The 22,274-nt window shown below is 35.1% G+C and overlaps 2 protein-coding genes and 5 non-coding genes across 8 annotated transcripts; 6 read left to right on the top strand and 1 right to left on the bottom strand.

The window, feature by feature from the left end:
* The first annotated feature begins 2,747 nt into the window (after nt 1–2,747).
* LOC111494421 lies at nt 2,748–5,627 on the top strand. The gene is made up of 8 exons (XM_023144365.1): nt 2,748–3,153; nt 3,257–3,321; nt 3,407–3,505; nt 3,676–3,723; nt 4,026–4,095; nt 4,269–4,340; nt 4,507–4,617; nt 5,023–5,627. Exons 1-8 carry the CDS (start codon nt 2,932–2,934, stop codon nt 5,161–5,163), a joined length of 828 nt encoding a protein of 275 aa, XP_023000133.1. The 5' UTR covers nt 2,748–2,931; the 3' UTR covers nt 5,164–5,627.
* Nucleotides 5,628–6,721: 1,094 nt separating this feature from the next.
* Nucleotides 6,722–11,632, bottom strand: LOC111494418 (protein STRUBBELIG-RECEPTOR FAMILY 7-like). 2 transcript variants are annotated; one of them, XM_023144362.1, is made up of 17 exons: nt 11,344–11,632; nt 10,923–11,055; nt 10,759–10,830; nt 10,611–10,676; nt 10,171–10,242; nt 10,018–10,089; nt 9,563–9,634; nt 9,406–9,471; nt 9,258–9,320; nt 8,848–9,152; nt 8,427–8,707; nt 8,061–8,332; nt 7,710–7,842; nt 7,499–7,635; nt 7,228–7,384; nt 6,923–7,115; nt 6,722–6,891 (listed from the first exon to the last, which is right to left on the bottom strand). In XM_023144362.1, the coding sequence occupies exons 1-16, from the start codon at nt 11,531–11,533 to the stop codon at nt 6,960–6,962; spliced, it is 2,247 nt and encodes a 748-aa protein (XP_023000130.1). In that variant the 5' UTR covers nt 11,534–11,632; the 3' UTR covers nt 6,722–6,891; nt 6,923–6,959. The 2 variants fall into 2 exon arrangements, with proteins under 2 accessions (XP_023000130.1, XP_023000129.1); XM_023144361.1 differs by having other exon boundaries at nt 6,722–7,115.
* Nucleotides 11,633–20,959: 9,327 nt separating this feature from the next.
* Nucleotides 20,960–21,031, top strand: TRNAT-UGU. Its single transcript has one exon. It is a non-coding gene; the product is annotated as a tRNA-Thr (tRNA).
* A 712-nt stretch (nt 21,032–21,743) lies between these two features.
* Nucleotides 21,744–21,815, top strand: TRNAT-UGU. Its single transcript has one exon. It is a non-coding gene; the product is annotated as a tRNA-Thr (tRNA).
* A 41-nt stretch (nt 21,816–21,856) lies between these two features.
* TRNAT-UGU lies at nt 21,857–21,928 on the top strand. Its single transcript has one exon. It is a non-coding gene; the product is annotated as a tRNA-Thr (tRNA).
* Nucleotides 21,929–21,985: 57 nt separating this feature from the next.
* Nucleotides 21,986–22,057, top strand: TRNAT-UGU. Its single transcript has one exon. It is a non-coding gene; the product is annotated as a tRNA-Thr (tRNA).
* Nucleotides 22,058–22,098: 41 nt separating this feature from the next.
* TRNAT-UGU lies at nt 22,099–22,170 on the top strand. The gene has a single exon. It is a non-coding gene; the product is annotated as a tRNA-Thr (tRNA).
* Nucleotides 22,171–22,274: the final 104 nt, after the last annotated feature.

Here is a 22,274-nt window from a genome sequence, read left to right as displayed (position 1 = left end):
TTTTTTTTTTTTTTTTTTTTTTACATTTAAGGATTAACATTGATTAAAACACTAAATTTTACCAATTTATACGTTAGGTCCAATTTTAAAAACCTTAGTCAATACATGTTCAAACTTAAAAATTTGTTTCAAATGCATCAACAATTTTTAAATGATTAACCGTCTATTTTTTTTAAAAAAATTGAGTGTCTAAATAATTCAAAAATCTAATTAATATAATTATAAGTTTGCACACTGAATTAATACTTTTCAAAATAAACGTATCTAACCATTCAACTCTGAAGGAGATAATAAGGTAATTAGACAATGGAAAATATATCTCTATTTACATAGTAATCTCGTGTTCGATCACTATACAAATCAACATTCTTGCACAGGGAACATCATCGTTACATTTGAATGATTAACAATACTATCTACCATACTAAAGGTTTCACCGTCTTATCTAAACCCTAAAACTTTGTGGATCGTTAAGTTAAATATACGACGACAAAAATGAGAGAAAATATATATTTTTTATTTTTTATTTGTTTATCAAAATAAATAAATAAATAAATAACTATTGTGTAGACTTTATATAGTAAAACTAAGACAAAAGCTTTTTTAAAATAAAAAATAATTATATAAAAATAAAAAAAAAAAACCATTAATTTGTGTGGGCCCATTCACCCAGCACGCTCACATGGAACCAACCCCCTTCACCTACAATTTCTTTTAAAAAAATTATTATTATTTATTTAAAAAAACTTTTTTTATTTCCTAATTTTCACACCTATATTCAAATTTCTAACCGTTGTGTTTTCATTTTTTAATTTTTTTTATTGGGTATTTATTAAAAATTTATTTAAAATGGATAATTTGGAAATTTTGCAGAATAAATTCAGTAAAACCACTTTAATCTTAATATGTAATAAAATCACATATCTTATAAAGAGATCTTGTCTATGCTCATTCATAATTAATCATTATTAAAATTTAATGATTAAATAATGCTGTTTATTTTGAATTATATATATTATGTTGTCTTCGTTTTAAGGAAGCAATCTTTTTCTCTTTGTTTTATTTCAATCATTATTACCAATTTATCTCCTTTCATCATTCCTATAGGAACCAATTTTATTTATTTATAGGATTTATTGATTAAAAAAAATATTTAATTTCTCACTTTCAAAGGGTCGTTAAAGTCCCACATGGGTAAAGTTCGAGCAATGAAATTGTGTAATCGAGAGATTCGTCAACACCCAGATCGTAAAAAAACCCACATGACGTATTTTTCTAAACGAGACCCTCTATGAGCCACCGATTCAAGTACAAATTACTATCATTACCACCAGAACCTATTCAGATCCAATTCATAATGATAAATCAAAAACAAAACCATGAAAATTTATGTTTACCGTGACAACATCGTACTACTGTGGACGTTCATTAATCTTATTAAATTATTTTATGTATTAATTAAAAGAATAATAAAAATTTTAAAAATTAATTTATTGTGTTTGGCATCATTAGTATTAGAAGGGATTGAGACCAAAATATTCTGCCATTCTCTTACTCCACCCACTCACCTCAATTATGACCCTATGACTTCAAATACTATTTATAGCCTTAGGTAAATTAAATGGCTTGAAAAATCATTACTTTTATATATATATATATATATATATATATAATTATTTAATTAATTAAAAATATTTGAAAATAATAATAGAATAAAATGATGGAATTTCAATTTATTTATCTTTATTGAAAAAACATTGAGTGGCTATGCCTCGGGAGTTGTTTGTCTCTTTACCAAACCACAAGTGGGCCGCTTAAGGCCCTTAAAGGATTGGGCCCAACTGCCTGTCCAAGAAGCCTGAATCGTTTGGTAAGCCCATTTAATGCCCATGTCCCACGTAGGAGGTCCCATCAACTGCAACACAGTCTTCTTGGGCTCGGGTTTCCTTTTAGATGGGCTGATGTAGGCCCAAGGTTGGATCACTTGGGTTTTGCTGGTCCATTAATTTGGGCTCTCATGGACCTGCAAGTTTTACATATGGGCCGGGCTTATTTTTTAGTTCATTTGGATTTTAGAAAGCCCAATATAATTTTTTAACATTTTTTAAAATTGTTGTAATGATATAGATCGATAGTAACAAATGATTTCAACCAAGAGCTAGTTAGAAAAATGAATAACTCTTCAGTCGAACTTGAAATCTATGATGGTTACTCTCAAATCTCAAGACGACTCATTACAGAATTAGCTTGATTGTATTACGAACCCCTTGAGAAAGTACATTCAATGTTTACCTGATATTTATTGTCATTCTATTCTTTTTTTGATTTGATACTTAAATCTTCTTTGACTCCTTCTTCACGTATATGCAATTGATTAGTGGTTGATTCATATCATTAGGACATTTTAGTCGTGTAGACATGATTTTTGTGACCAGTCATATACCTCGGTGTTGACACAACAATAATAGTAAATGCCTATCTAACAGGAAAGTTAGTAAAAGTGGTTTGAAACGGGCATGCAGCTACAGACAACACGTTTTGGATAAGCATGACTAGGACTTCACACGCAACATGCCTTTGACAAGCATAACCATGATATTGAGCACCAAAAACCCTGATCTCTTAGACTTCTACTTCAATACTCAATATCATGGTTAAAGTGAAAAGAAGATGAAAATTGAAGGGCAAATTAGGAATTCAACATTTGATTTATAATAATAAAACTGATCCGGCCGAATTTTTCATCTATCTGCGTTTTTGCAATTCTCGCAACAGCACGTTCAACTTTCATTTCGTTCAGTTCTCTCGATAGTTTCCTCATTCGGATCAGAGTAATCAGGTTTCTTTCTAATTTACTCAGGGATTAGGGTTTATGTGAGAGAGGGAATTTGTGTGCGAACCAAGCATTTTCTCCATTGGAATTTTGTGACGATGAGAGCCAGATTGGTGGTGTTTCCAATCAGAGGAAGAAATTGGTGTTTCAGCAGATCCGTCGACCCTGCCGCCTCGGATTCTGCTTCTACTCAGACTCCTTCCACTTTGAAAGATCTCTGGACCAAAATATCCTCGCCTTCTTCCTCCAAATCCGACGCTCTCTCCAGCAGTACCAGTAGTAGCAATGCGGAAATCGTTACCGATTTCATCTCGTTCAAGGTCCTTCATGCTCTTTTCAGTTTCGTCTTGTTTTGTTTTTTTCTGCTGGTATTTGTTTTGATCCTGTCGAACATGGCGTTGACAATGACGTTCCGTTTATCAGATGAATAAAGCTTGGACTGCTCTGGAGAAGGCTCCTGATGGCTCGTTTAAGAATAAACTTCACGGGTGAAGTCTCGCCAATGCGATTTTATTCGTTTATGGCACATTTCTAGTGAAATTAACTAATACGCTCTTGATTTTCTTCCTGTAGGATCGGATTGAAGCTCTTATCTCGAGTTAAGCCGTCTGAGATATTCTTGAAGTCAATAACTAAAGATGTTACGAGCGTTGAAATAGCATATCCATCCAGGTTTCATCTCTTTCGCTTTGTTATTTTTAAAATCGTCGATATAACAATTTCGCGCTTGCGCCTGCTTCTTCTTCTTCGGCTACTTGAATCCAAACCTAGTAGGGCTTTTTTATTTCCTCACCATATTACAATTTGTTATGTTATTTCCCTGATGTATTGCGACATTACAGTTTGAATCCACGGCTCGTTCGTAGGAGGTTAAGGCATATTGCTCTCAGGTGCATTTTCCCTTTTCCATCTGCCGAGTTGAAGCTAACTAGCGATTCTCTCATTTTATTCTTTTTTTCTTTGAAGCAATGTTCAACATTACACCTAGAATCCATGATTATTATTCTTTCAAGTCGTGAATCACAGTCATAATAGGACCTTATCAGCTCAGCGTCCAATACTACTACTCTGTGGTTCCATGATAGAAAGCTTATATCATCTCAAGTCCTTTTTGTTTCCAGGAAGCTTTTCTTGTTGCAAAAGTTTGAACTATGCCCCTTATTGATGTGAACTTTCTGTATCTCATGACCAGGGGAACTGCCATCCACAAGAAACACTTCTATGGTTCAGTTTCGTTGCTTCCATTAGCAAGTGCCTTTACTGTATGTTTGTGTCTATTTTTTAATATCAGCCACACTTTTTTCTTGCATTGTTTGTACCATGTTGATGTTATGCTTTTGACACAACATGTACTGCAACATTTTAAGTTCCTTTTTACTTAATAAGTACATTTATATGTCTTCTCTTGACTTCTATCCTGGTTTGTCTTACGTAGATTTTGCCTCTGCCAAATATTCCATTCTTTTGGGTTTTGTTTCGCACATATTCTCATTGGCGAGCCCTAAAGGTACTTCTATACTGGATTTTGTCAGTGGCTTTTGGACATCATTTTTTTAGTAGTTGTTACTTGACCCTGGGGTTTTATAATTAGTTGTATATGAGTTTTACATGTATCTAATGTTTCTGCACCTTTTTTTTTTCTTCTAAATGTATGCAAATATACACGCTTTTAGGGAAGTGAAATACTTCTTCAGTTGGTCTCTGATAGATCTTATTCGTGCAACTCATCCACTGATGGTAACAAAACTGTGAACACAGTCCAACAACATCCAGGTTCAACCTTGGTAAGTATAAAGTATTTTTATGTTTTCAGGTATTAGTAGATCTACACCTATATTCCTGATTGGAATTGGAAAAATATATTTTTGGTAACCCGATAATTTTCCATATAACATATCTTTTTACCGATCAGTGGTGTGCCTATTGCATAGAGAGTGCTTCGGTAATGAAATGGATAATTCATTTTGCATCTTGGTTATCCCAAGCTGTAACTTTATGAAGGAAAAGATTGACTATTACTCTGAGTGGAGTTAGATACTCTTTCCCTCATTTGCGTGTCGCCCCATGTTTAAATATTGGTCGATGTCTATTTTTCTTTTCAGTTCAATCCTTGTATTTCTGCTTTTAATAGACTATGCATAGCATAAAACTGCAGTCACTCTTACTTGGATTATGTTAATGGTGTCTAGGATCTGCAGCCATCAAAGGAACTCGACAAATTTCTGAGCCAGATGGAGGGATCTGGTGATATAACTACTACAATTAAAGATATATGCAAGATCTTTGATTTAAACATGAATAATGTTTTGAAGTACAAGGATAAAATGTGATGAGCGAGACCCCATCCATTTTCTGATGGGGGAAAAGAAGGTGCAACATTCAAACAAAGGAGATGGTCTTTGATTGATATTCATGGGATGAGAGATTGATTTATGGAAGAAAATCACGAAAGATGAAATAAGCTTGAGCCAACATATGCTTGGACTAGTGGTATGTTATGCGTCTTAGAATTTACATTGTTCTTCCATTATAAAAGGAGGGGAGGGAGGAGAAGTGGACAGCCTGATTCCCCAGTTTGGTGGCCTTTAATGTCTTGGGGCTAGTGTCATCCTATCCATCCCCAGGAACAAAGAATCGGATCCGTCTTAGTAAGAAATTTGAACAAACAAACGAACGAACGAACAACACAAGTTCGTGCTCTCTTCTTTTTGCAAATGAAATGTGGTTGGCACCAGATCCCACACTGGTTAGTAGCTTTTTTCTTTTTTGGTTAATCTTAGCTCATCTTTGCGCCATATCTTATTTTGTTCATCTGATTTGAAATATTAAACAGACTATGTTGATCTAACATTTATATTTTAGGGAAAACAAATGTTGAGGTTACTATGAAGCCTGCTTGTCCCCCGACCTCCCTCTTCTTTCACTTATTTTACCTCTCACCACACTACATATTCTAAATGATTCAACAATTTTGTTTTCTGTTTTTTTACTTCTTGGTTTCTTGGAAAATAGAGTTGGTCCTGATTGATTTCCAAAAATACAATTTTTTTGTACCCTCTCAATCTCAAATGTGAACATCATCTATTCTCTATTATATTCGTATTTTTCAAAAGTAGCTTTATTTTCTTTAACTTTACTTTCTATACTTTCTTTTACTTAAAACACATCTTTTGTTTTTCCATTTCCCCAAATTTCCCGTGAATCCCCTTTTTAACTTTAACCAAAACAATGGCGTGTTCAATTTCTATTTTTAAAAACAGGGTACCAAAAATAAATGCCTTTTGTTTATTGAAATATAGAAAATCAAATAAGTGTTCCATCCTATTCCATTAACTAATTTTCCAATTAGCTATTTTTATGGTAATCATCATCCTTTGCCATTTTTGTTGATGAGAAAAAGAAGCTTTGCTTTGGTAGTTTCCTGTCAACATTTTTGCCATATTCACCATCTTTCTAATTTTGTTAATTTAAAAGGAACTCCACCGAACACCCAAATTAGTCTATTTAATTCCATTTATCCTAATAAGAATAATAGAAAAGGAAACACCCAAATTAGTCTATTTGATTCCATTTATGCTAAGAATAATAGAATAGGAATCCATTTATGCCAAGAATAGTAGAGTAGGAATTTCGAATGAAGGGTTAGAAAATGGTTTGTAGTATTTCACAAAATAATTAAAATTGGTTTTTTCTTTTTTTTTATTTAATAGAAAAAGTATGTGTTTGGTGCTTTCCATCATTTTATTGAAAAGTGTTTTCAATGAAATTCATTGAAACGTTGAAAATTTATAAACAAAACGCTTGAGAAATTGTAATGGGGGCTACCAAATATGACAAACACAAAGTCAAGAATTAGTATGAAGAATATGAGGAACCGTAAGATTTGAATTAGACAACAAGCTTTGTCAACCATATTAAATAGGAGACAAAATAATTGAAGTTAACAGCGAAGTGTACAACAAACTGAATAAATCTCCACCAATTTCTAATCCTATTTTCTATCAAATTCTACACCTAACATCATCCTTCTCTTTGTAATATGAACAGACAACATTATTATCGCCATTTACAGACAACATTATTATTAACACAAGCTCCCAACTTTTTCTGTATAAAGAAGTGTTGTTTATGGTGTATCCTCCCCACCCATGTCCCCCCCTCCTCTGGGAGACGCTGCTGCATTGTCATTTCCATATGTTCTCTTACTCATGTTAGCTCGCTGCACAAGTCGAACCAATGCTTCCACCACTTCCGACATTGGAGGTCTGAACTCTGGTTCGGTCTGTCGTAAGATAGACAAAGGGTCGCTTTAATCATCCAGAACTTTAACACAAGATTAGTACGACTTATTATTTGAAACGAAACCGAGTCTTCATCACAGAAATATGTTATACCTGGACGCAAAGTGCAATCACATCTGCAAATCGGGAGAGGGATTTAACTGGATATAGTCCATGGAGTTCTGGATCGACCATCTTGGTCAACGCATCAATGTCATGAAGCTGGGGTGTAGCCCATCGAACCAAAGATTGCTCGGTCCTTGATCTTGAACTGAATGACAACAAAATCAAAACGGAAGTATGATAAGAAGATGAAGGAAGACAAATGGCAAGTCGACTAACTCCCAAGACCAAACATATTTTTTGAAGTGCATTACAAATTCACCTGTCGAATGGTTTGCGCCCAGTCAACAGTTCCAACATGACTACTCCAAAGCTGTAGACATCGCTTTTCAGTGTATAATGACCAGACATCGTGACCTCGGGGGCAGTGTATCCTGAACTTGCATTGTGATCCAGTGCCTGCACGTTATAAGGTATGAGTTGATCACTGTTACAGCATCTAAAAGAAAGATTCATCAAGTTCAAGATTTGACCTGATCTGTATTTGGTGCAAAGCTTTCCAGTCCAGAATCAGAGAGGTGGGGGCTGAGTTCCGCATCCAGCAGTATGTTTGCAGACTTGATGTTTCTATGAACAATTGATGGGGAGCAAACTTCATGAAGATACCTGAAAAGTTTCTCGATAAGTACCGTCATTCTATCGAACAAATGAGAAACATCGTCAACAATTTTCCCACTAGACCTATACTTCAGGTCCATGCTCGAATGAAATTACTCATCCGGAATCTAGAACTTGCTTAGTAGATAGAAATCAAATTAAAAGGATAAAATTCGCAACCTAGTATAATTCAAGAGTCAATTTAACAAGGCTCGGAGTCAACGTACTCTAGTGCACGGGCAGTTCCCAAAGCAATCTTAACACGAGAATTCCATATCAGTGGCTGGTTGTATTCGTCTGAATGATGCAAGAAATCATAAAGCGAGCCATTTTTATGGAACTCATACACAAGCAAATGCTGCCCATGCTCTGAGCAATAACCCACGAGCTCGGTTATATTGGGATGGTGTAACTCGGAGACTTTCGAAACAATGTCGGTGAAATCTTCAGATAAGTCCCCAGGTAGTACAGCCGAATTGATTTTTTTCACGGCAAGAATCTGCATTGCAAAACATTACGAAAACTAATAGGATGAGTAGATATTATATTTTTCTCTACTTAGTCTGATATGAAGAATTGAGTTGGGAAGTAACCTTCCCGTCATCAAACTCAGCCCGATAAACACGTCCAAACGATCCCTCACCAAGAAGATTTTCAAAATTGAAGCTGCCCGTAGCCAATTGCAGGTCTGCTATTGAATATGACTTTACATTAATAGGAGCTGCATTAGCCTTCTTGACAACAGCTCTTTTAGCAAAGTCGTCTTCATCAAGTGATTTATGAAGATCACTAGGAGGGGGTTTGAGATTAATTGCAGCAGAAGTATCAAATGTTGTTGGATAAAATGTAGAGGAAGTTTCTTCGGACTTTATTTCTGCATTTCAATGTTTCAAAGGATTGGTTAATGTTAAACGTACGTCTTAATGCATAAAATCCCAACTTGAAATGTAGCCGTATGACACCCTAAAATCTACAAGAAATGTAGAGAATATGAAAAATAATGTATAAGATGACCTTGTGCTGGAGTCATTTGATGAGGTTGCGGGGGTTGATTGTCGAGCTTTTCAATGTCTGCAGATGATGATCTCTTGGATCTCTTCCTAACAATGAAGAATGCTACTACAGCTCCAACGACGAGCACAGAGATGACAATTCCTGCAATGGCACCACTACTAATTCCGGATTTCTGACCTTCACCAGAACCACCATTTGATGGACTATTGCCACCAGAATCGTGACTTCGGTTCCTTCTAGTTGCTGGAGGTGTACCAGGAGGAGGAGGGGGTGCAGGACCTGAGTTCCAGGAGTTGCCATTTGTCCTGATAAAATCATCAATCATATAGAAGTCTTATGGAGTAATAACCTGTATTTGATTAAAAATACATGTATATATACCAGGCAATGATAATATTAGATATACTCACTGAAGATTGATGCTCTTCAGTTGCTCAGGGATCCAGCCAGAGAAACGGTTGTTTTCAACATTCCTTAAAAAATAAAAACCGATACATTCAATAAGAGGGGGGGAAAGATGCATCTCTTCCATGTTAACTTAAAATGCTTTAAACTCACAGGTTATCAAGAGGAAGATTTGCAAGGACATTAATTGTGCCAGTGAACTGATTGTTTTGCAAATTCCTAAAAGTTAAACCAATGGAATTAGAAAAAAAAAAAAAACAATACTAATTAAGGTGTCAGTACCATAGGAACTAATTCGGTGAAGACTTACATAGTGCTGATGCTCGAAAGCGAGCTAAAACTCTGAGGCAGTTCGCCTGACATAGCATTGAAAGACAGATCCCTGATTGAAATATGAAATTTGAATAGATAGTCACCAGGTGGGCTACAATAAATTCGAACATTTTCATGCTTTGTCTCGAAAAATATTTTTCAGCAAGTGAGAAGACAATTCGTGATGGGCATTATTGTAAATTTCTCATTTCAATTTGTCCAATTATAGATGAAATGTCATTAAATAAAATGGGCATAGAATTTAGCAGGGTGAAAGAAAAGTTTCAAAACTGTTTGGCCCACCAAGTATAAAATGTCAATATAAGACATGTAAACAGGAGTTGAATGGAGAGTATTTAAAATAGTCTCGGCTGAAAATTATTTGGTCGGCTCAATTCAGCAGCCGTTCGATTCTCATAATCCGTATAGAATAAGTAGGGGACGATATCTTACAATGTGGATAGGGAAGTAAGCTGCCCAAACATATCAATCAATGGATTCTGAAGCTGATTATGACTGAGATTTCTACAATTTCAACAAATAAGGGAAAGCATCAATAAAAGCTAAATTCTCTGTAAAGCAAACATACCATGAAAAACTGCTTACAGGTATCGAAGAGTTGTCATCTGTGAAATGGAATAAGGGATGCCTTCAGTGAAGCTGTTTTGAGCAAGATTTCTGCAGATAGAAGAAGTTGTAGTCATCAAACACAAATGCCATTATTGAACTCAAAGTATGCTTCATTTTTTCTACAAGCCATTCAAACAATTCACAAGCTTAAGCTTCTGGGAGATCATTTCATCAGAAAAATTTGTTTCTGTATTCTTTTGGTTGAAAAACCTCTCTGTCCTTTATTATTAACTTTCCTTCGTGGCCATACACAATCTCTATCTTATGTACATAGTTTCGGACCTTCGGAACACAGGGTTAGGCTTATTTCCTAGCAAGTAGCGGAAGCTTTGGCTTGTGGATAATTCACAATTTTATGCAAAACATAGCAAGAACAAAAACAAAGTCCCAGAACAGAAGTTGCATATGAATCATACAGTCTCTGCAGGAATGGTGGAAGTTGGTAGACTATATTGCCTCCAATATTGTTATTGCTCATATCTCTGCAGCATCATAGAATTAACCACATCAATCACACGCAGAGAAGAAACCATTTGAAGTTCACAACAAGGTTATTGACCTTACAGGTTGGTTAACGATGTCAAACTTGCGAGTTGGTATCCCATCGATCCACTGAGAGCGAGGCCAGACAAGTTTCTAACAAAATCAAAATGCAACCATTCATCAGAGCAGACATCATATTGAATGGGAACATGAACAGCATAATAAATTAGGGTTGGCAAAATTACATTTCTGTAACCCGTGTGCCAGAGCAAGTAATCCCTTTCCATGATTGTCCACATGGATCATCGCCATTAGCATTCCACTGGGTTAACTGAGGGGGCGACTTCAAGCTGGTGTACAAAACTCTTAAAGCAGAGGCTGTACAACAAAATCATTAAATTCTACACTCGAGCAGTGCGAGTAACGATTGCAATCAGTAATCAAATATCCACATCGCTAAAAAGTCTCACAAATCTATTACACCGTCAAAAACAACCAATTTCTTTCCAAAGCACTACAAAAATCATCACATCAGAAGAATCACTGTAATGTACTGCAGAAAATAAACAGCTATTGCGAGAATCTAATCATGTGGAAGTAAAGAAGAAACGCAAAGACAATAAGAGTAGAAACAAAGGCAAAAGTGAAAAGGAAGAAGCAGCTAACCATCTGATGGATCTGTGGCAGCTTGAATGGAGGTAGGCTTCAACCCCAGAATGCAAAGAACGATGAGAGAAACCACCTCCATCCACCTCCAATTCATTTTCTTCTCTCTACTCCCTAAACCCATCGTCCTCCCTTTCTGCACAGAACAGGAATTTGAGCGCCTCAAATCAATCACCCACTTTTCCCCCATGGAAAAAGGTTATCTAATTTTGAACTCTCTACGGCCACGCTCAAGTGAAGCTGGCAGGCACGACAATTCAGGAAGAATCAAAAGCCACAGAAAGAGCACAGTTTTCTTTTAGTTTATTGATATATATATTAAAAAAAATGGAAACCAAAAAAACTGTGCACGCAATTAAATTTGTTTATATATAGAGTTGCTAAAAAGACAGAAGTAGCCCTGGTAGGTGCCAGTGATCTAGACTGATTGCAGGAGTCGTAGATTGAATGGAAGCTAACCTTTTAAGAAAATAAAGTGAGAAACGGTCTCTATCATATCGATTTTTTTTAGTTTAAAATGTCTTTTAAAATATTTTAACTTCGAATATTAAGCATTAAATTTCTAGTTTTTAATTTTTTTAAAAAATTAGCTGGTTTCCTACTTTTTTCTACCATATATATCGTTTTTTTTTTAAAGAAAATACTTTAATTCATAGTCAAATTCTAAAAATTAATTTTCAAATATTACTTTTTATTTTTATTTTTTTATTAAATGTATGTATATGTATTTTTTAATTTATAGAAGTGAGCAGAATTGGTAAGCAAGATGTCATTGTGTGAAACCCATTAGTAAGTAATGTTGGGTTGGGTGTAGTGTGAAGTGTGATACATGTTTCTTTCATTGTTTGTTAGAACAGGACTTGGATGAAAGTGGAAGGAAGGCGAAGAAGCTCATATACCATTTCGCAACGCCAAAGCATCAACAAACTTTGCTTAAATATATTCTTTATCTTCATAATTTTTTTTCTAAAAATTTTATGGATCAATGCTTGTAATTAATTTTACAAATGTAACATTGAATTCTTAATATCTTAATTTCTATTGAAATCTTCATTGTTGACCTCTTGTTAAAGATGACTGACACTGAGTTCAATGTGTAAGATCATAAATTTATAAGTGGGGAATACTATCTCTATTGATTGAAGCCTTTTAAGAATGCTCAAAGACAAGAGAGTTTATGCTAAAAGTGAACAATATCATATCATTGTAGAAAGTAGTAGTGATTCCTATATATACATACACACATATTCTCACGATCTATAGAATTTTAAACACTACGAGTCTTTAAGTATATATTTCTAAAAGTTCAGAAATTAAATAAAAAGCCAAAATGTTATCATAACTGGGCAGAAAAAAGAAACAACAAACATTTTCTTAGGAAATTTCTATTGCTTGATAAGTGCCGCTTTCCTTTCAATTCACTTCACTCTATTTGTTTCTATGGTCAATAAGTCAAATTAAAGGAATCTAGGGTTTACGTCACGTCAACTTGTATGCTGACACTAGTTTCTTTTTACTACAACTAATTCAGAGATTTTTTTTTAATTGTTTTTTTATTTTTTTGTAAAATAATTACACATTTTAGTATGAAATAGATTATAAAAATGGGGTAGATTTAATTCAAGTTTCTAAAAAGTAATTTAAACTGTGAGATCATAAGTTCGGTTGGAGGGAAGAATGAAGTATTATTTATAATGTGTGTAAATTTCTTTAACTTACCTTTTAAAAATTTTGAAGAAAAATTTGAAAGTAAAAAAACAAGAATACAATTTCTTTGGGTAGTGAACTTAGACTCCTAAAAGATATTATCTCTAATCGAACTCAAATATTTTACCTATTTTTTTCAACTCTATCGAGAAATAGATTAACAAGTATGAGGTTATATGATCTGCATTTAAGATGATTTTTTTTTTTTTTTTTTCACAAAACCATTATAGATATATTGTTTCAGTCCATAAAATTTGTTAGCAAATCAGCATTTTGGCCTGTTTAAGATTCAACTAAAAAAAAACTAAATCATGGACTAAAATCGGTAATTCAACTGCCTCCTTGGCGCCTATAATCCTAACCCTCACTTAGCAGTTAGAAAACTGAAACAATGAATAGAAATAGGCAGCTTTCGACTTTCTCTGGAAATGCTTATAATAAAATGAATAAGAGATTTCCAGAATAGAGTCTGCAAAAAAATATATGCATATATTTCTAGAATATATTACTTCTCAATGTTTCTAGAAAGAATACCTCTGTAGTTGGACGCTTTGGGAGCGAGTCACGGTGCAGGATGAGCACGATTTCTCTTCCCTTAACCGAGTCAATGCCAGCTTGAGCTTTTCTGGTGACCACGATCATTTGACTCTGTTTTTATAATCTGTTTCCTGTGAAAAGTCAGAACTTTAGCCCAGACTTTGAACTAGACACGGACATCCATATTTACAGCCAAATACCCAACCCATGGGATTCCCATATGTAACTTATTCTGGAATCTCCAAGCGCAAATTACGAAACAATAAATTTCCAAAAGAATAAAGAGAATAGTGTGAGAGACAGAGTCCCACAATCTGAGTGAACTCCGTGATCAAAGAAGATCACTTGATAAGTATGTACTACCAAAGTTCGAAAATGGGGATATACGCCTGCATGTGACCAACGGTGCCTAGCTTTGTCATTATTAATATTGTTGTTGTTGTTGTTGTATAATGACTGGCGTTTACAATTCAGCTTAATATTTGACTAATGAATTTCGCAGCAATAGTTCTAGAAGCTATCTGCATATAAATGCCATCACAAAAATATGGAAATATTCCATAAAAGATTGGACAAAAAGGTTTGATCAAATGAACAGCATCTTACTGAATTACCCAGCCCCATGTTTTCCGTAGAGACCATGGAGATTTTACTATCGAGAAAGTTTTCGGTTGATTTATATTGGCTTCTCTTGGTGTAAATTTTCTCCTGATTCATGTGGCCATAGCCTTAAAATTCTCATAGATAACTGGGACGGTCTTATGTAATTTGTGGCATCCTTTGCCTCTCTTGTACATTTCATACTTTCAATAAAATGAAGTTATCCTTAAAAAAGAGAGAAATCAGATTGAGGGAGAGAGAGACAGTTTCCAGTTATCTGCCCAATCTTGGCCTCGTACCTAACAAAGTAGACGCTTCCCCCCTGTCACTGTCAAGTTCTACAAGCCAAAATTAGAAGGATACATAGAATTTAGGAATATGAAGCAGGAAGTTTCTCCCTCTCATAGCTATCTAGACCACACCAATGATGATAAGGGGAAGACAAAGAACCTGCTCTCTGCTCACTGTCAGTTAACTTTTAACTTCTAAGCATCACTCAAGACAGATGCTACTTCAAATTTAATGATTTTCAGATGTATAAATGACTTAAAGACGAAACTGCATAATCAAGAAGTATGGACCCATCTCTGCCAATGCCACTAGCGGGGAAAGCAAGCTAAATGATTGCACAAACAGCAATTAAGAAGGACAAATAAGTTACTGAAACAAATATCATAACAGTCTCGTAGGAGGGTTGAGTACTGGCTGCTGAGTAGCTTGTTGACACGCCAAATAAGCATGCAACCAATAGGTGATATGAAAAACCGATCCCCAGTAACTATATTTTCAGCTCTCGACATTCTGGATATCACACACATGCAGCTTACCAACCGAGCAATCACAGAAGCACGGTAAGGAGCTTCGTACAAGATTTAACTGAGCCTCAGAAATTGCAATGGTTCCTAGTGAGGTTAAAACATACTGGGGCAAGTAGACATTCCCAGGGGATTTTCTCACGCCAACGGTTAAGAGGGAATCTTAAGGCCACTTCTATTTTTGGAATGTAGCCACTCTAATTGGAAGCCAGTTCTCATGTTCTTGCCTTGCCCGTGATGGTTTATTTAATCATTTAATGAGAAAACTATTGTGATTATCAGAATCGCGAAAGGTGGGAAATTATACTTGCACGTCAACTTTAGGAGCACATAAACGGACATAGCAGCAATGATAGTAAGCTAAGTTCAAACAACAAACAAGGGCATAAAGAAATATGTTGGCGAGACAACAGAAAATTTTATAAAAAGCAAACTGTACGACAATACAAAACTGGCCAGTTTTTAAAAGGTTTTTGAGAAAATGCGACAGAACGTGCTGCAAATCCAAGTTCGCTAGTTCTATTGGAAAAGTAGATCGTGAGTAGTAGATAGGTGTAGAGCAGAATCGAGAAGGGAAGCATCTTTAACAAAATGTATTTGACCACGAGCTTCGAGACAACAGAGAAGAGTACACCGAATCTAGGTTTATTTAAGACTTCACAAGTAGCAAAAACTACCTTGGTAAAGATTTTAGCATCTATAATAAATTGGTACATTCCTCTTTCAGGTTGTGATCTCATACACCTAGTTTACACTTCAAAACATGCCTATTCAGTTCTTGTATCGATAAACTAGTTCAAATATCTTTCCAATTAAATTAGAGAAGCAACTTACTAGCGCGATTTTCGTAACATTAGCAACCTATGAGTTTCAAACTAAGAAGAAGCAAGTACGAGTTCACAGTGAACCATCAATCAACTTCCAAGAAACCGATCGCCAATTGCAATATATCATTACATTTAAACGAATTACAAACACTAGCATCAAACGGAAATGCAATTTCAATGACGTACCTCTCGCGAAAAGACCGACAGCAACAAGGCGACATGCTGGAAAGCAGTAAGGATAAACCATTCGCTCTTCTATCAACAATCTCCAAATAGAAAAACAATTCCGATGACAATATAAGAATCCGGATTTCCCTCCCGGCAGGAAAAAAGAACCGTTCGCCAAATATCGCCTCTCAAACTCTCTTCCATTTCCCGCCATCCTCTTCGACTCTCGTAATGGCGCCATTCGGAACCTGAAGGAAAAGGCCACCGACTTCGGTTGTAATACTCATGGGCCGGGCTTGAGTTTGTAATGTTGGGCCTGGGTCCATAATATCCTAACCCAATTGTTCGAATTTAGATAATAAATAATAATAAAAAATAATTATGAAACTAAATAATATATAAGACAAACATGACTCTCTATGATATTGTCCACTTTATAAACTCTCATGGCTTTCCTTTGGGCTTTCCAAAAGGCCTCAAACCAATGGAGAGTATATTCTTAAGTTATAAACCCATGATCATTCCCTAACTTAACGAAGGTGGGACACTTTCATGTAACAAATTCAACTCAAATAATTTCATAACTCAGGTTCGAATTTTTCAGGTCATCAATTTCATAATCCAACCCAAACCTTATTTAAAATCATGTTGGTATATATCACGTCCATTACATTTTAAAAAATAAATAAAAGAAAATATCAAAAATCACATTTTAAAAAGTTTACAAAGAGTTTGAAAATTTCAAAATTTATAGCTAAAACCAAACCAACTTTAATTAACTAATTTTTAACCTAAACCTAATTTTAATAATTCCTTTGTCTTATGCTTATAGAGTTTGGTTGAGCTAATTGTGCCCTTCCCTCGCCTNTTTGTCATTGATTTAGGGCATGCATTTTTTCTGTGCTTTTAGACAAAGTTTTTGATAGGCATAGCATGCATATTAATCAGGATACGGTGTAACAACATGTCTGAATATCTAAATTGGATCTTGCATTTATCTTAGTGAAGCTGAACAAGCTTAAAGAAAGAAAGAATTTAGTGGAGAATTGCCGAAACTTCCGTAGGAAGTCTGATAATGTGAAGTTCGAGTGAACTTATTTAGTCTTGGAATTCCTGATATATGCACAATAAAGCGTCGATAATATTTAATGATATATAATATCTTATTGAATTGACAACCTTTCGTGACTGTATATGTATCTCAGTTACATATATCATTAAAAAAAAAAAAAAAAAAAAAAGACTAATTCACTATCAATTTTGAAATTAAAATAAAAGAATAAATGACACTGCATGGATTGAATCTAAGGTCTTGAGTGAATTAATACAATGTCGAATGACTAATATACCGATCACATTTTTTTAATTTGTTCAACAGTAAAAAAAAACTATGTTTAGAACGTCAAATGATGATGTATAATAGATGTTTGTTGTAATTAGATATATTCATTTAATGCATGACTGAGAAATGAGGGAGTGGAGAAAGATTTCTCTTTATATATATATATATACCACTAATTTCTATAGGCGTCCGTATAGTAGGCCGGTTGCCCTACCTAAACGAATCATCATATCGAAACCTAAGCCCTATTGTTAGAAAAACTCGGCTTCAAAACTATACATGGAGTTTCCGCATCATAAGACTTCTCTAGTAATGGAGATAGGCTCAACCCAAGCTTGTGTCATTAAGGTTGTTATACAATGTTCCCAAAACAACCTACAAGCTTGCCCATGTGCAATTTAGAGAATGAACACACATATATACACGCACACAGACACACAGAGGCATGACTTAGTTGGTTATTATCTCAATTTAGATAAGATTTGAACTAAGGGGTTGGGTTAGGTCTTTGAAGGTGGACTCAAACCGTTGACATCTGCTTAGGGTAAACCACCACCTATCAGGTCTACGACTGATTCTACCATAGAGGCTAACGATAGACAATAACTCTCTCCGAACGAAGTTACAACTTTTAACGTGCAAATAATGAAGAATTTTGTATGAATAAAAAATAAAATAATTGACCACCTCCATATATAAAGATATTGAGGAAGATTAATATCGAATCACAAGGATCAAGACACAGCTGGCTAAAAACTGATACATTAAAACGCTGCGTTTGATGAAGAGGGAAACTTCCCAACCAAACCAAGGCCTGTCCTTCCCCGCCCTTTGAAATTCCCAATTCCCCTCGTGCCCCCCCCCCCCCCCCCCCCCCCCCCCCCCCCCCCCCCCCCCCCCCCCCCCCCCCCCCCCCTCCCCACGTTCCTTTCAGATCCACCACTTCATCTATTCACACGCATTAACATAAAGAGAATTTCCCACTAGGATCTAAATTTATTTATTTATTTATTATTATTATTATTATTATTTATATTTTCGGCAGCGTTTGCGTATAAAAGCGTGGGTGGATTCATATCTTAGGTCCAATGCTGCAAAAAGGAAGAACCGAAATCAAGAAAAACATAAAAATGGAATCGGCGAAGAGATCAACAGGGTGGCGACATGGATTTTCACGACGGTGCGCGGCGTTGGTGAAGGAGCAGCGCGCGCGTGTCTACATACTGCGCCGTTGCGCCACCATGCTTCTTTGTTGGTACATTCACGGAGATGACTGATCTTCCACTTCTGTTCTTCTTCACTGTTTTTTTACTGCACCTTGTTTTTTTACTGCTTGGTAAGTTTGTTTTTTACCCAATAATTGATTGGGGGATTCAATTTTCACCAAGCAGTCCTTTTTATTTTCTTTTCTTTCTTTTAATTAAGACCTATAAGGTTTTTTTTTTAAAAAAAATTAATTATTAGAGAAATAATCATAACAATAATTAATAGGATAAATTGAAGTTTATATGTATTTTCTATTAATTTTCCTCTTGATAATTTTTTTAGTTTAATAGCGAGCCGTGTAAAGTTTTAACCAGTTAAAATTGAGTTAAATATTAATTAAAAAATAAATATTTAATTACCAAATTGTCCTTTAAAAAAATAGTTTATTTATTGAATAATTAATTACATAATATAATTGCTTGAAGTTTCATTATGACTTATTTTTATTTACACGCAATCTCAAATGTCCAAAATGGAAGGATTTGCTTGGAAAATAAGTTCTACACGATATATTTCAATAAATAAATATTTTAGTAAAATTTTTAATTGAGACTTTTAAGCTACAGATTAAGGTAAAGTCTATTGGATAGGCCTTTAAATTTCTTGTTGTGTTAATGCTGGGCGAATGATCAGTCACCAAGACTCGAACACACGTTGATATCCAAGTTATATTCTATCAAGGTCGTTGTTGTTTCTTACTAGCTTTTAGCATATAACATTACCTTTTTTAAAATCATTTTTAACGTATTTCCTCGCTCACATTTTCTAAAACATTTCTCTAAAACATGATTCAAGACTCGAACATACACTGATATTGTCCGCAAAGTTTGAATTTCACAAGGCTGACTTGTTCGATCGGTTAGAACAAACATTGTACAATCGTTGTCTTGCTATTGCAAGAGTGCGATTGTGTGACACATAAGTCATGCATGGGAGTGCACAACAACGTGTGAGGGTCAGTTTCTCGCTCGTTCTCATTTTTCAATCCAACTTCAAAGACATTCTTAATTTCTCTTGTAGGACATTTCAGATAAATTTAGGAGAAACTGGAGCGCGTTAGTAGTGTTTTTAGTGTAAAAAGAGAACATCAACACACGTAGTAGGTATTTGGATAAACCCATTTTATACTTGCTTATGTTTAGGAATTAATTTTAAGTGTATATTTGTGTGAGTATTTACGACCGAGTTAATATTACGTTGTCTATAGGATATAGCAGACATGTTATAGTAAAATGAGGAGGATAAGGGACCACATAGCGTATGACACATTCGCATTGTGAAACTGTTAAAGCTAGGTCAACTTCCCTAGTAGTTATCTATAATAGAGAACAGACTCCACGATGTAGGACAACATATTAGAGTTGGAAATACGATGACATACACTAAGACTAGAATGCAATTGTAACAGTCAAAACTCACCACTGACAGATATTGTTCGCTTTGGTCTATTACATATCGTCGTCAGTCTCACGATTTTAAAACGAGTCTATTAGAGAGAGGTTTCCACACTGTTACAAGGAATAGTTAGTTCCCCTCTTCAACTGATGTGGGATCTCACAATCCTAACATGATATCAGAGTCATGCCCTTAACTTCGTCATGTCAATAGTATTCTTTCGAACAAAGAAGTGTGTGTTTCGAACGTGTATTCAAAAGTGACTCAAGTGTTAAACAAATGGTGTATTTTGTTCGAGAGCTCTAGAGAAGGAGTCGAGCCTCGATTAAGGGGAGACTATTCGAGTGCTCCATAGGCTTTAGAGGAGACTTATTTTGTTAGACGGGAAGATTGTTGAGAGAGAAGTCACACATTAGTTAATTAAGGGGTTGATCATGAATTTATAGGTAAGGAATACATCTCCATTGGAACAAATCCTTTGGGAAAAAAAAAAAGGTAAGGTCATGAGAGCTTATGCTCAAAGTGGATAATATCATATTATTGTAAAGTTGCTTAGTGGTAGAACATCAGTCTTGTAAATTGAAGGTTTGTAGTTCAATCTTGCGTGGGGGCAAAAACATTTTGTAAAATTTATAGTGTGTTCGTAAATACATCATAAATTTTATAAATTGGACATCTCCATTGATACGTGGTATTTATGCTTAAAGTGGATAATATTATACTATTGTAAAAGCCCTTATAGCTCAGTGGTAGAGCGTCAGTAAATAAATCAACATCCTCATTGATACGTGGTCTTTATGCTCAAAGTGGATATTATGTTATTGTAAAAGCCCTTATAGCTCAGTGGTAGAGCAGTCTTGTAAACTAAAGGTTCGTACCAATCCCCCAGTGGTTGATTAACATCCCCATTGATACGTGGTCTTTATGCTCAAAGTGGATAATATTATGTTATTGTAAAAGCCCTTATAGCTCAGTGGTAGAGCGTCAGTCTTGTAAACTGAAGGTCCGTAGTTCAATCCTGCGTGGGGGCAAAAATATTTACAGTGGTTGATTGATACGTGGTCTTTTTATGCTCAAAGTGGATCTTTTTATGCTCAAAGTGGATAATATTATAATATTATGTTATTGTAAAAGCCCTTATAGCTCAGTGGTAGAGCAGTCTTGTAAACTAAAGGTTCGTACCATCCCTATTGATACGTGTGGGGATAATATTATGTTATTGTAAAAGCCCTTATAGCTCAGTGGTAGAGCATTTACAGTGGTTAATTAACATCCCCAAGTGGATAATATTATGTGGATAATATTATGTTCTTTATTCTCAAAGTGGATAATATTATGTTATTGTAAGTGGTAGAGCGTTGGTTAATTAACATCCCCAAGTGGATAATATTATGTGGATAATATTATGTTCTTTATTCTCAAAGTGGATAATATTATGTTATTGTAAGTGGTAGAGCGTTGGTTAATTAACATCCCCAAGTGGATAATATTATGTGGATAATATTATGTTCTTTATTCTCAAAGTGGATAATATTATGTTATTGTAAGTGGTAGAGCGTTGGTTAATTAACATCCCCAAGTGGATAATATTATGTGGATAATATTATGTTCTTTATTCTCAAAGTGGATAATATTATGTTATTGTAAGTGGTAGAGGGTCAGTTTAGTGGATAATATTTGTAAGTGGTAGAGCGTGGGGGCAAAAACATTTAGAGTGGTTGATTAACATCCCCAAGGATAAAAGCCCTTATAGCTCAGTGGTAGAGCGTCAGTCTTGTAAACTGAAGGTCCGTAGTTCAATCCTGCGTGGGGGCAAAAACATTTAGAGTGGTTGATTAACATCCCCAAGGATAAAAGCCCTTATAGCTCAGTGGTAGAGCGTCAGTCTTGTAAACTGAAGGTCCGTAGTTCAATCCTGCGTGGGGGCAAAAACATTTAGAGTGGTTGATTAACATCCCCAAGGATAATATTATGTTATTGTAAAAGCTCTTATAGCTCAGTGGTAGAGCGTCAGTCTTGTAAACTGAAGGTCCGTAGTTCAATCCTGCGTGGGGGCAAAAACATTTAGAGTGGTTGATTAACATCCCCAAGGATAAAAGCCCTTATAGCTCAGTGGTAGAGCGTCAGTCTTGTAAACTGAAGGTCCGTAGTTCAATCCTGCATGGGGGCAAAAATATTTTATTTACAGTGGTTGATTAACATCCCCATCCGCTCAAAGTGGATAATATTATGTTATTGTAAAAGCCCTTATAGCTCAGTGGTTGATTAACATCC

Source organism: Cucurbita maxima, unplaced genomic scaffold, assembly GCF_002738345.1.
Source record: "Cucurbita maxima cultivar Rimu unplaced genomic scaffold, Cmax_1.0 Cma_Scf00020, whole genome shotgun sequence".
NCBI lineage: Eukaryota > Viridiplantae > Streptophyta > Magnoliopsida > Cucurbitales > Cucurbitaceae > Cucurbita > Cucurbita maxima.
Note: the sequence above shows the minus strand (reverse complement) of the source record. Positions and strands in the feature narration are given on the sequence as shown.